Source organism: Ambystoma mexicanum, chromosome 11 (genome assembly GCF_040938575.1).
Source record: "Ambystoma mexicanum isolate Mex_15411 chromosome 11, UKY_AmexF1_1, whole genome shotgun sequence".
In the NCBI taxonomy this organism is placed as follows: Eukaryota; Metazoa; Chordata; class Amphibia; order Caudata; family Ambystomatidae; genus Ambystoma; species Ambystoma mexicanum.
The window spans coordinates 193,425,390-193,439,998 of record NC_090934.1 but is presented as its reverse complement, the minus strand read 5'-3'; the positions used below and the strand labels follow the sequence as shown (position 1 = coordinate 193,439,998).

General features: G+C 46.8%; 1 protein-coding gene across 1 annotated transcript in view; it reads left to right on the top strand.

Moving 5' to 3' along the window:
- Positions 1-10,752, top strand: part of C11H1orf232 (chromosome 11 C1orf232 homolog) — a 116,376-nt gene extending 105,624 nt beyond the window's left edge. Inside the window, exon 4 of the mRNA XM_069622807.1 lies at positions 4,827-10,752. Coding sequence (XP_069478908.1) covers positions 4,827-5,115 — 289 coding nt within the window. The 3' untranslated portion in view covers positions 5,116-10,752. The remainder of the gene's footprint in view (positions 1-4,826) is intronic.
- The last annotated feature ends 3,857 nt before the right edge of the window (positions 10,753-14,609 follow it).

Here is a 14,609-nt window from a genome sequence, read left to right as displayed (position 1 = left end):
GCCTGTGTCACAGGTGGCGCAGGTGCAGTCTTTCATTATAAAGAGTCCTGATTTGATATGATAGGTTATTTATAACGTGCTCAATACCCAAAGGTTTCTAAGCACGGACCCGGGGATCGAACCTGTGTTGCTCTGTGTCGTCTCGCTTCCAAGGTGAACACGTTCCCGCTGAGCTATCCTCCCGAGATGTAGGGAAGAATGGGACCAGATAGATCGTAACAATAGGTTTGTTGATTGCATGCAGTTTAGGTGCTGCAATACTTCACCTTCTTCTAAAAGAGGTTGGGCCTCATTACGACCCAGGCGTTAACCATGGCGCTATTAGCGCCATGGTTGATGCCGGATTCCGCCATGGTGAATGGCGGAATTACCGCCCCATTCCAAGGTTGGCGGGGTGGTAATTCCCCATTCACCATTGGCCCTTCCCCATTCCCATTCTTGCCCCCATAGGGCTCAATGGGAATGGGGAAGGCGGTATTACGGCACCGCGAATTGCGGTACAGTAATTACCTCCAAGGTAAGGTAGGTAGGTAAAACCAGCCGTTAAGGTAGGGACCTGCAAAGGGACCTGGTAATTGGGCGGTATGGGATTACTGGCACCAGTGCCCTTACCGGTACTGGTAATCCCTTACCGCCCGGGTCGTAATGAGGCCCGTTGTATATCATCTATTGTTTTTTTTATAACGCACTTAATACCTCAGTTGGTTTTCTAAGCATAGATCCGGGATTCGAACCTCTGTTGCTCTGCGTGGTCTTGCTTCCAAGACCAGCACGTTGCCCCTGTGCTATCCTCCGTTCACTCAAGTTCACTTAAGTTACAGTGCCCCTGTCAGTGATTCACATTATGACAAAGCTAATATCTGAAGGCAGTCCTTGTCTGCTGTTACTCCAAAGGAGGATAGCTCAGTGGCAACGTAAAATGACACGAAGCAACACTGGTTCGATCCCGAGGTCCGCGCTTAGAAACCTCTGGGTATTTAAGTGCGTTATAAATATGCAACTAACACAAAAAAAAAAAAAAAAAAATTCTGTAACAGCGCCTCGATGCCCCCGGGTAGTGTGAGCGCTTTAAAAGTGCAAATAAATAAAATAAAACAAAGTAAAAGGACTCCTGAGTCCCCAGTGGGTCATCCCTCATCCCTTCCCTCAGTGGTGGGGTGCATGAAAAGCAATTAAAACGTTGCTGCAGAGGTGTTTCAGGGTCCCTGGCGACTTTGAGTGAACCTGCACTTTCATGGGTATGACAGAACCAGATCCCTATATCAAGTAAAATGGAGCACTGGCACACTCCTGATTCAGATGTTCGCTGGGCAGGAAACGTGTGATGGAGCACCACCCTACATCCACCTACTGAGAATCTAACCGCTCGGAGGTAGGCAGTAGGAGTGCTCCCCATGCAGCACAAAAGGGTATCCCAGATTAACGTGAAGCAGAGCCAGTGGGGTACCCCTCAGGCAGCCACAAGTGGAGAAAAGCTAGCAAGATCAAGGAACAGAAGATAAGGGCCAGAAAGCAAGGCAGCAAAGAGCCAGGAGCAGAAACACCCAGACAGGAGTGACAAAGGGACAAAGCGAGACAACAAACAACTAGAGACATACCAGGTTCCTGTCACTTCCTGCTTTCATGCATGCGGAAACAAAGTTGTTTGTCCGACGTTTCGAGTGTATGCATACTCGCGCCGGGACCAGCAAAGACTTGGCGAGGTCGGTGTCCAGGCAACAACATGGCGGCACCCAGCAACATTGCTCCATCGGGATCTGGGTGTCCTGCTGCGCTGACAAGGGGCCAGAGAGGACCACTTCTTTGAGGACAGTGGCAGTGGCAGAGCGGGATCTCAGGTAAGTGAGGCGACCCTCAGTGCCTTGCTGTGGTAGGCGCCAACTGGGGTAGAGCCACCAGGCTCCTTGGCCCCATCTGAGGACGCAGGAGTTATTCAGAAGCATGGCACAATCCTTCCCTTCATTGTCGGAACCTCTACCCAAATCGGAGACACCGGATGTGGTGGATCCTCGTTTCTGGAAACAAGCAAACAAAGGATAGCATTGCTTCAGTCATCGGGTTCAACTAGTGAATGCTTCTGAATTATCTAGACTGGACTGTTGTAATTCGGCATACTTAGGTCTTCTGAAATTCCAAATTCAAAAGATGCAGAGAACCAAACGTATTAGCCAGAACATTGATACAACTAGCACAACTCTCTCACACCTCACCAGCGACTGAGCAACTGCATTAGCTACTAATCTCCACCTCCAAGGTACCTCTTTCATTTACACCAAAATAATCAGGTACATACCTGCCAGATCTCTCAGTCGCCAAATCTTGCATTTGTTATTCCTAAATCTCGCTTTAATGTCCAAGCAAACATGCCTTTTCATCCCTAGCTTCCCTTCTGCGGACTTCTCTGCCCTCATTCCACAGTGTGCAGTGGTTAAAATGACCTTCCGTAGATCGTGGTAGATTTGGTCGACTCATTTTGAGCGAGTCAGCCAAACACACACACATACACACACACACAAGCACATACATATAGATATATATGGGGTTAGGCGTGCAAGAGGGTGGGAGGGGCAATTTCAGAGACAGGGCATGGGGACCCCATAACACAAAAAAGGGGATCAACCAAGGCCAGTGAAAATGAGTCAACCAAACCTACCACGGCCTGAGGAAGGTCGCTTTAACCGTGTAGAACCCTCTTAGACAAGAGCTAAATCATCAAAGACAGAGGAAACAACTAAAAACCCACATCTTCCAAGGTGTCAACATACAACATCAGTCTGCTAGCCTAGCATAACGGCACGATGCTGTTTCAGGGCGTAACATGCTGTTTACAGGACACACTAAAACTAAACTAAATGGCTGATCTTCCAAGCTAAATTCAATGGCAAGTTGAAGAGGAAGAAAGACTCCCCTGGATATAACCATCCCTCAATTTGCCTGTGGAATACAGTCTTTTTTTATAGCCAGAGGTACCCTAAAAAATAATATTTAGGCTATCCAGGACCTTTCATTGAGGTGGTTTCAGGGTATTTTTTTATGACAGAAGATAGGTGGAGAGAATCCGGAAATGCTCCCCAGCCTATGTCCCCCAATGATGACTCATTCCTCTGAGGTGGGCTGGAGCAGCCTTGCCTCTGTCCATTGACCGCTGCTATTGGCTACAGTCATAACCGATTTCCTCCAAGGTGTCCCCTGAATGTCTCTCCTTGTCTCTGTTCCCTCTAACGCCACGCTGGACTAGTAAAGGCAGTGAAATTCTCTTTGGCAAATTGTCAGAGGGGCACGGTTGCCAATTCAAGAAGGCTTTGGCATGAATCTCGGTCTGGGGACTATGTTCCTCTGGTTTAGCGTGGTGGGCGATGGGGCACCCGATCCCTAACACTATCCTCATGGACCATTTCCGCTGAGTACATACGTAACAGTTCACAGCAAGTTATGGCTCCCATGAGTGCAGAGGGGGAGATGGGTGGGATTCATTATCGTGTGAAAGGTTGAGATATTTGTTGTTCCCGTGAATTCTCTTCTCAATCCGGCGCTCAACACGGGAGTGGCTAGCGTAACTCCACCTCCCCAAGTAGGAAGGGCGAGGGCAGAAGATGGCTTTGGGCTTGCAGGAGACTGGCCTTCAGTTTCTCGGATTCCAGCAGTTCTGTGGAACAGGTAAACAGTTAATCAACTTCTTCCATCCGCGTGGAAGCCCTACCACCTGATAAATTGACACCCCATGATTAATTAGGTGAAGTTTAGTGAGAGTGGACCTTTCCAACTAGGGAATTTAAATTATCCTTTTTCACTAAACCACTCTCACCCAGCAGTCATAAAAAACAGCAAATGACAACTCCAGCACATCACTATGTTACCTGCCTATATTCAGAATGCCGACAAGTACATATTTAAAGAACACAGCCAACCCACCCTCGTTAACTGTATGCCACAATCTATGGGATCCCTACATTTCTGTGGTGGGTGAAAATGGTTGCAGTGTTGTTAGTCAGTAAAATGCATGATATGATATGATATGGCATTTATAACGCGCCTGTACACAAGTGTTTCAAGGTGCGACAAGGCAAGGGGGGGAACAGAGGGAGGACAAAAAAACAACGATCTTACGAGGCCTAGTGACATTCAGATCGCGCAAGTGCAGGGGAACGGGGAGGGGAGAAGTGCTGGGGGGGAGTGGGAGGTTGGACACGTGCAGGACAATAGGACATAACTGTTGGAGTTCTTTAATTGGTCCACATTTCAGAAAAAAAGGGGTCTCTGAATCCTCATCTGCCAGGTGCACCTTCTGGGGTTCATTGACATGCTTGTATTATGACCGAGCAGTGGCACTATCGTAACATGATTCTGGGGACATGATCCTGTTTTTGGATGCTTTGGGATTTGCTGTCTTTTGGTGATACTTGGTAGGTGGGACCCGCAATCACAAGTCAGTGGTGATTTAATCAGAACCACTGCCATTAACTAGTCAGATTACAGGTACGTGGTCGGACGGGGTACCTTCTCCTGCCTGTCCCACCGGGCGCTTGTCGCACTGGCAGGATTGATTGTGCAAACTGGAGAGTTCTTGACAAAGAATTATGGACGTGCAAATCTCATCGCATTTCTCCACTTTTTAGCGCTCCACCCCTCGCTAGGCATTTCCTTGTGCCTCATCCCACACTCCCCCTGCTCCAGACCATGCTTTTCTTTTCCTGCATCTCAGTCTCTCTTCTGATGAACCAACCCTTGCTTTGCCCTTCTGCCTGTCCCTTATGACTTGCAAGCCTGCATCACAGCGTCAACAATTCCTTATCCAGTCCTAAACTCATTGTCTCCATTGTTTTCAGCCCGCTCGCTCCGAAACCCGAAGATGCACCCAAGGAGAAGAAGTTTGGATTGTGGGACGTCTTTGCCACCAAGTGGCAGCAAACATCAGTCAACAGGAATGAGGCTCAGTCTGAGTTCAGCGATCACATGACAGAGAACAGCACCGTCCCGGAGGAGCCCTCCAACGATGACCCTTACTCGAGCAATGGCAACGATATCCAGGAGCCGGCTGAGACCCCCTTCAAATGGGGTTTCCTGACCAGCAAGCTAGCAGAGCTGAAGAGCAAAAACATCCCAAAGAGCAACTAGGATAGTCACAAATTCTCATCCCCACTCTGGGTGCATTAGCCTTAACCCCTCTATGCGCAGGACCCCGCGCCCCCCTCTGGATGCAAGAGAAATGGCTCTATCTAGAAGAGTATTCTGAAAGCCTTAGCATTGGGAGTAAGCTCATTCTTTCTGTTTCTGGTTGAAAGGCCACCCTCTTTGTCCCTTGGATGGTACATGCCACTTTGATTGTGTTTGCTAGGTTGTAAGGTTATCCCTAAGTATGAGGCCTATTTAACTCTGAGAGCAAGAGCCTTGTCTAGGCCTGACTCTCTGGGTTATTCTAATTTACAAAGCGCAAGGATTGTCCTTTTTCCAGGCCTCTTTGGAGTTGAGGAATGTCGTGGGATGGGAGAGGAAATTAACTGCTCGGGGGTGACTTTTCCTCAAGGATAGTTCTTCAAGGGCAGTGTTGCAGGGGTTGCAGGGGTTGGGGGTCTGAACACGTGATCTGCAACATCTGTTGTACTGTAACAGACCACTTGTTTGTGCCACTTGCTACTGGGTAGAAGATGTCTTCTTTGTCTCTAGAGAAAGAACACCCGTTCCTTGAGAATCACATTCTTCCTATTGTTTGGTTTGAAGCCCCCTTACTCTCTGGTGTTGGGTGGGAGCCCATCTCTAAGTGGGTTTCAGGTCAAGCCGTCCTTAGGCATCAGCCCTCCTAGTCCCTGGGTGTTCGGACTTCCATTTTACTTTGTTTGAACTCCTCTTATGTCTGGGTATTTGGGTCTGAGGCTACCATTAAAGTTGTTCAACAACCATTAATTCTGGATGGAAGGGCCCCCTAGGTTTTATACGGCCCCGCCATATTCCTTGCTCTGGTCTTGCCCATGATTTCTTACTCCCCTGTCCCCGAGTGTCAGACCCCTAAATCTTTGGAAGTTATTACTCTTAGACCCCATCCCGGAGAGATGGGCTTTCTTGTGACAAAATTATGGGATCATGCTTGATAGATATTAGAATTCGATACAGTGCAATTTAACAGGATGTGATATGCAGGTTACAGATTAAGGGCTCTTATTGGAATCATTCTCCTGATTTATGTATTGTACCCATGGGTGTGCTCACTGGATTATCTGATGGAATATATGTTTCATAAACTGTGAATAACCTCAACCATGATCTCCAACAGCGCAGTCATGTGATCGCATGACCTTCTCTCTGCGATTATTCCAGGCTCTGTCTCGCTCAGGACCTGTCTGTCCACCTCTTACGCTTGCTTTCCGCCTCTATCAGGACCCAGTTTCCGCTCGTGGATTCTAGCTCTCTGTATCGTGGCTGTGTGTTTGGCTAGCTATTGCATATGCCACTGTAGCAGGCTATGTGTGTCTGATCTGGCTTTCTCTTGACCTGTATCATGGCGATTCTGCAGCGGCTGGACATGTCTTGCCCTTTGACGTTGTTGACCTCTGATTAGGCCTGCAGTCGATCTTCCTCTCTGTCATCTCTGATTGTCTCTTGTTCTGGGTGATAGTCGGTTGTCCATTGCCTTCTCTGTCATTATTGGCTGTCTCACGTCATCTCTTGTGGCTGTTTTCTTCTCTTGCCCTTTTCGAAGCAGTTGGCTTTTGTCTTACCTGTTGCAGCTGTCATGCCCTGTCAGGGTTTGCTCTATCTTGCACTGTGTGTCATGAATGGCTGGATTTTTATTTTGTTAAGCACAAATCTAGCTAGTGCGTAATGAAGTGCTGGCCAAGGATAAGGATTATAAGTGATTTGCACTAGGTAACAATACAATTTTAAGAGGGAAGAGGTAAGAGCAGGAACGTTTACTAGGGGAGGAGTGCGTGTTGGTTTGAGGTTTATCTGTGGTTTATAACATGCTCCTTGGTGAGTCTTCAGTTATTTTTGGAATTGCAGAAGTGAGGGAACATGTCTCACGTGCGGGAGGGTAATGGTCCACATGCAGAGGCGGGGAAGGTTTGTCTTCTGGCTTTCGACCACTGCCTATGTCATGGCTTCTGGCATTATGTTGCCCTTCTCCTTTAGAGTCTCTCTTGCGGATGGCATGGAAAGGTTTGGCTTCTGTCTTTCACCTTTGCCTATGTCATGACATCTGGCATTGTGGTGCCCTTCTCCTTTAGTGAGTCTCTCTTGCGGATGGCAGGAGAAGGTTTGTCTTCTGGCTTTCGACCACTGCCTATGTCATGGCTTCTGGCATTGTGTTGCCCTTCTCCTTTAGTGAGTCTCTCTTGTGGATGGCATGGAAAGGTTTGGCTTCTGTCTTTCACCTTTGCCTATGTCATGACATCTGGCATTGTGGTGCCCTTCTCCTTTAGTGAGTCTCTCTTGCGGATGGCAGGAGAATGTTTGGCTTCTGACTTTCACCTCTGCCTATGTCATTACATCTGCCATTGTGTTGCCCTTCTCCTTTAGTGAGTCTCTCTTGTGGATGGCATGGAAAGGTTTGGCTTCTGGCTTTCACCTTTGCCTATGTCATGACATCTGGCATTGTGGTGCCCTTCTCCTTTAGTGAGTCTCTCTTGCGGATGGCAGGAGAAGGTTTGGCTTCTGGCTTTCACCTCTGCCTATGTCATGACATATGGCATTGTGTTGCCCTTCTCCTTTAGTGAGTCTCTCTTGCGGATGGCAGTGGAAGGTTTGGCTTCTGACTTTCACCTCTGCCTATGTCATGACATCTGGCATTGTGTTGCCCTTCTCCTTTAGTGAGTCTCTCTTGCGGATGGCAGGGGAAGGTTTGGCTTCTGGCTTTCACCTCTGCCTATGTCATGACATCTGGCATTGTGTTGCCCTTCTCCTTTAGTGAGTCACTCTTGCGGATGGCAGGGGAAGATTTGGCTTCTGGCTTTCACCTCTGCCTATGTCATGACATCTGGCATTGTGTTGCCCTTCTCCTTTAGTGAGTCTCTCTTGCGGATGGCAGGGGAAGATTTGGCTTCTGGCTTTCACCTCTGCCTATGTCATGACATCTGGCATTGTGTTGCCCTTCTCCTTTAGTGAGTCTCTCTTGTGGATGGCAGGGGAAGGTTTGGCTTCTGGCTTTCACCTCTGCCTATGTCATGACTTCTGGCATTGTGTTGCCCTTCTCAGATACTGGCACTCCCTGGTGGATGGTTGGGCAGGTTTGTCTTCTGTTTTTCACCTCTGCCTATTTCATGATCCCTGGCATTGTGTTCCCCTTCTCCTTTAGTGAGTCTCTCTTTTGGATGGTTGGGGAATTTTTGTCTTCTGTTTTTCACCTCTGCCTATGTCATCACTTATGGCATTGTGTTGCCCTTCTCAGATACTGGCACTCCCAGGTGGATGGTTGAGCGGGTTTGTCTTCTGTCTTTCACCTATGCCTATGTCATCACTTATGGCATTGTGTTGCCCTTCTCAGATACTGGCACTCCCAGGTGGATGGTTGAGCAGGTTTGTCTTCTGGCTTTCACCTCTGCCTATGTCAGGATTTCTGGTATTGTGTTGCCCTTCTCAGATACTGACACCCCCCGTGGATGGTTGGTATGTTTGTCTTCTGTTTTTCACCTCTGCCTATGTCATGACTCCTGGCATTGTGTTGCCCTTCTCAGATACTGGCACTCCCAGGTGGATGGTTGAGCAGGTTTGTCTTCTGGCTTTCACCTCTGCCTATGTCATCACTTATGGCATTGTGTTGCCCTTCTCAGATACTGGCACTCCCAGGTGGATGGTTGAGCAGGTTTTTCTTCTGGCTTTCACCTCTGCATATGTCATCACTTATGGCATTGTGTTGCCCTTCTCAGATACTGGCACTCCGAGGTGGATGGTTGAGCAGGTTTGTCTTCTGGCTTTCACCTCTGCCTATGTCATCACTTATGGCATTGTGTTGCCCTTCTCAGATACTGGCACTCCCAGATGGATGGTTGAGCAGGTTTGTCTTCTGGCTTTCACCTATGCCTATGTCAGGATTTCTGGTATTGTGTTGCCCTTCTCAGATACTGACACCCCCCGTGGATGGTTGGTATGTTTGTCTTCTGTTTTTCACCTCTGCCTATGTCATCACTTATGGCATTGTGTTGCCCTTCTCAGATACTGGCACTCCCAGGTGGATGGTTGAGCAGGTTTGTCTTCTGGCTTTCACCTATGCCTATGTCAGGATTTCTGGCATTGTGTTGCTCTTCTCAGATACTGGCACTCCCAGGTGGATGGTTGGGCAGGTTTGTCTTCTGTTTTTCACCTCTGCCTATGTCATGACTCCTGGCATTGTGTTGCCCTTCTCATATAATGAGTTTTTCTGCCAGGTAGGTTGGTGATATTAAAGTTAGTGCTTTGCATGTAATGCCTGCTGCTTTGAAGGTGATGTGGTGGAGGAAGCTTTGCCAGTGTTGACCCATCAGGGTGGGCAACATGTGAGTGTATAATTCTTTAGTCTTTGATTAGCTTAGTGGCTCTGTGTATTACATTCTTTGGCATGAGGCCAAATGATAACGGTGACCCTTGCAACGAGGATGTTGCCGTCCAGGTAAAAGTGGACTAGAGCTCGGACGGTGGTTCTCACATACGCAATGGGCAGCTACGGTTGAAGGATGTGTAGCAATGAGAACTGAAATCATCCCTGGCTTTCTTGTCCACACAGGCAGTTATTGACCAACCACACTTGATGATAAATATGAGTGATTTAGCGTTGGTTCATAGTTGTGTTTTGAAGGTTCCTAATTGCACCCGGGCGAAGCCATCTTGGACCTTTGCTTGCTTTGGGCTGGAAGAGATGAGAGCGAACTTTGCTGTGGCTCCCTCTTGTACATCATACAGTGGCCGGCTGTGTCTTGCCCCGTGTGGTGTGTTCTTATCTGCATATCGAAGTCGCTAGATTACGGGTCATCTTTCTGTGTTCCTATAAAGTGATGCAGTCACATGTGTATTAGACATCATGCGATTAAATCATATACCTAATACGTTCCATGTGAAGCCATCATGTATTAAATAAATACCACGTATATACCCATGCCTCCACATGTTTGATACATGCCTTCTAATGCTGACCACTTGGTTCCGCAGATTCAGAGCTGCACCAGGTAGGCACATTGATCCTCTAGTGTGAAACCATATTCCAAAATAAAATATTTAGAGAAAACCACTGCCAGCGCGTGTCCCATTTCCAGGAAAACATCTGCCGTGTCGTGGGTGACCCAAGTATTAGTGGTGGCGAGGAATAGGGGGTTAACAAGAAGGAGGGCCTCCTGCACTTGATACATTGTGTGTCAAAATTGTCTAGAAGGGTGCACGTGAAGACTGAAAACCATGGAGACTATGGCAGGAATCGCTATTGTGCAAGGTGGCACGCTCATTCTGACCAGGCTGGTACCAGGATTGGAGATTAAAAGTCACACTCCATTGTTCTGCAGATGTTTCTGCCCATCCTGAGACAGGACTCCGCTAATCCAACCCAAGGAACATGGCGGGCCCAGGACTGTGTTGCTGGTGGGTGGTCAGCCGCATCAAGATGTCTCCCTCCCAATCATGCAAGCTTCACTTCTGATATTTACTAGACTCTGTACGTTTCTCGGAAAGATCTCCAAGGCCACCCAAGGGGCCATTGTAATTTATGTCTCTACTATTCTGTGCACTCGGCAGTTTCCTTGTGGTGTTTTTAAAATACATATTTTTTGCTTCTATTAAAAATGACCTATCAAAATAGATGTCCCTAAAAAAGGCATTGCTGTCCTTCTTATCATGGGTGTTGACCACTAATGCTACTATTCTTTTTTAAAACTAGGTGTTCAAGAAGTGAAAGAAGGGTTTGCTTTCCCCCGTGGCATGTGCAAGAGGAGTTTGGGTTCTTAGCTAATGGCATTGTGTAGCCATTAGTTGAACACACCGATGTGGGGAGCTGCGCAAAGGTCCCAATGCCCATATGCTGCTTCTTTTTAACAGTATTAAAGGGCTGTTTGCAATGGTTTTGAGGTACAGCCTAGATACATTTCGTAGTGATTTTAGGATTAACCAAGCTATGTTGTGAACTGCTTGTATCTTATAAATATGATGGTGGTTCCCAGACATGTCTTTAACTCTGTCACTGCAGGGGTACATAGAACAGGTTGGATATCTGATCTTCCTTGTTGTCTCATAGGCGATTTTAAAGGAAAGACTATATGATGGTACATAAGACTACTAATTGAGTCCTATTATGTTGAAACACTGAAGAGCAATGGTCTCTACAGCAGGGCCCAGAAATTAAGTAACAGCATGTCAGTGTTCATGATACTGTAAAGATGTCTTGACATGCATTGCGCACTACCTTACAATTCTTCAAATGTTACCCTGGAAACACAACCCAATTTCCGCAACCTTTTATGACATATCTGCCTCCGTTTGGAGAACTATGGTATTTTTGTTAGTAGTTTGTATTTATTGGAAGGACAGTGACATCAGTTATGCTGTGCAATGACCTACAGTAACGCATTTACAGATGGGGGGCGGGGGGCAGGGGAGGGTAATTCCAGAGAAGGGTGCCTTAACAATCCCACAAAGAGGAGAACAAGTGGTGAGAAAGTTTGTGAGGGTGTAGAGATAAAGAATGGGACATAAACCAGGGATAAAAAAACAGGTGAGTTACAAAAGTAGCAAGGGGTGGTGCTTCAGACTAAAGAGGAGTATTGTATAAATGTATGACACTACATTTTAAGCATCAATAGACGGAGTGGTGGGTCAGGTAGGGAGGATTAAGAGTAATGTTTCAGCAGAGATTTGAAGATATCAGCAGTTAGACTGGGTTTGATTGGGATGGGTAGGGGGTTCCAGTGGAGAGGGCAAGTAGGAAGGATGAGCAGAAGCAAGAGGAGTCCCATGGGGGGATTGGGACAGTGAGGCTGAGTGCAGAGGAGGAGCTGAGGTAATGAAATGGCGAGTAGACAGCGATACAATCAGTCAGGTTCTGAGGAGCAGGACCCTTGATAGCTTGGTAGACTACAAGGAGGAACTTGAAAAGGGAGTGGCAGTGCATGGGTAGCCAACCAGCATGGTGACGGTAGGTAGAGGTGGAGGAGGATCTGGGTAGGTTGTTGAGGGACTGGATAGCAAAGGTGAGGACTTTGTCTAGAGGGAGGAAGGAGTAGCGAAGAAGCCCAAGGAGTAGGCTTGAGCAGAGGTCAGGTTTGCTGAGCACTGGGGAGAGGGCGGCACACAGAGATTAGAGTTTTCGTAGAGTAGTTAGTAAGAACCTGTGTACCTAAGAGGACTGGCCTACACCGATGATATAACCGAACAGCCTTCTCCCACTGCATCCCTTCCTCTCTTGCTCTGTAGCATCTATTTCCTGCTTTTCCACAATCGTATCTTCCCCTCACTCATTTCCTTTCTTCCAGCAGACTAAGGCCTGGCACCTCTGGCATACGCCACACCACGTACAAACCTAGGTGCTCCGAAATGACTACATGGTGATCTGGTGCCGTATAAAAGCACATTAACATAATATAATGGGAAAGCAACTTGTCTTATGTTGCTTTGATTTCACCAATGGAATCTCAATGTTTGTGAGCATGTTATGTTATGGGGGTGTTGTTGCATACTCTGACTCCACTGAAAGCGGCTTCCTGGCATTAGCTAAGACTAGGTGGAGCAAACAATAAGTAGAGGGGACTGTACATTATATCTTTAAATGGCGGTCTTAAGGGGCTTCCTGGACGCATAATGGTCTTCCAATGCTCTTAGGGCAAACAGAAGCGAGTTCAACAGTGCAGTCGCCTTTACAAAACAACACTACATGCATGCCTAAAATTCCATCGCTGCAACCAACTTTCTGTATTTCCAAACAAAATAATTGAAGACGGATATCTCCGTGACAGGTCAGATCCTACTTTCTCTGATTTTAATACCAAATGAAGTTTGAGAATGCCACTTTGCACTTCCGTGCACAGTAACACACCCCACCAACGCACTGTGCAACCTCTATGCATTATCAGGGAGTATGATGCCTTGCACCTAACCACCATTCCCCCTGCTTCCTGATGGTAACAGAAAGAGAATTCATTGTCATTGTTTCCATTGATGCATTGTGCAAGGTTATCTCGGCCTGTCTCATGCTTGTTAAAGGTTCCAGACATTTCAGCTTAGGCACCCAAGATGTCCAGTCTCCAAACTCCAAATATGGATGATGTTACAAGTCGGTCTTGTGATCTCTGGTTGCATTATGATGCTGTTGATGTTCTGATGGTCCTTGGTTCAAAGGTCACCATAGTCCTGTTTTCAGATGAGGATGAAATGGCATTCTCGGAGCATCATTCAATGCTTAGCATTAACCCTTTTTTTTTGTTTCCCCTGGAAGACACAAAGTTACAATGAAGATTCATTTTAATGTGGAATCAATATAATTCACAGTTTTATGTTACTCCTTTTCCTTTGTGACTACCATCCAATGACGAAGCCATTGTGACTTCCAAAGCTAATGCACTGTACCATCTTGGAATAATAACTTGTCATTTATAAAGCACTTTTATGCAAAAAGCTTTACATAGGGCATAAGTACAAACATTATTATTACCGAATCGAAATTGGTACTCACTTTATCGACCTAGGTAGGATGAAAGACTGAGTAAACCTTGCTAGGATTAGAGCATGCGGCCTGCAGATCAAAGACAAGTCACAGCAACTAGCGCTCCACCCACTGAGCTATTTTACCAGCTAAACTCATTTTAGCACAGCATTTTCAGTTAGATTTTTCTTTAACGGGCCTCGGTACAAATTTGGTGGGATTCTACCAAATTACTGCCAAATTCAATTACCGTTACCACCACTTGGTCCTGTGGGGTCATTACAAGTGGTAGTAACTCACCATTTTTGGAATTCATAGGACTCCATGGGGATTTTTGGCAGATTTACAGCCAGCGGAATTCCAACGATTTTTGGAGGTAAAGTGAAGAATTTACCTCCAGCAACATGCAGGAGGTGAATCTACCACTTTAATTTAAAAAATCAGCGGATTTACCATGCGTTAATTGCGCCTGCAGTAAGTCTGCCGAAAATATAAATTTGGCGGTGTGGAAAAAGTGTGGTAACGGAATTACCACCACTTTTTTCCTGCACTGCCAAACTAATAGTTTCGGTATTTTTTCGGAAAGGGATCTTGCACCGGTAACACAGAGTACCTATTTGGAAAAACCTGCATTGCCTTTAAAGTGTGGTTAAGCCTTTATGTCAAGCACTTGAACGCTGCGATGCACAGTGGTTATCGTGCTAGCGCCCGACGATTAGTCCTACTAGATGGTTCCAGGATAGCAGACTAGATAGTGTGAAAACAACAGCCCTTTTTGTTCCCCGTATGAATACAACCAGGGAGAGTCAGTCCCGGCTTCTCAACACCACAGAACTCAACACATAGTATTAACGTGGTGAGTAGACAGTACGTACACTGAACTGGGTGGAAAGATGGAGCTCCACTGAGAGGCCAGAGATGGAAGGAGTTGGAAACAATGATTCAGGGAGTCAGGCGAAACCAGGAGCCAACGGAGGGAAGGAGCAAGGAACAGAGAGCAAGGCAGGCGGAGGTCCAGGGGAAG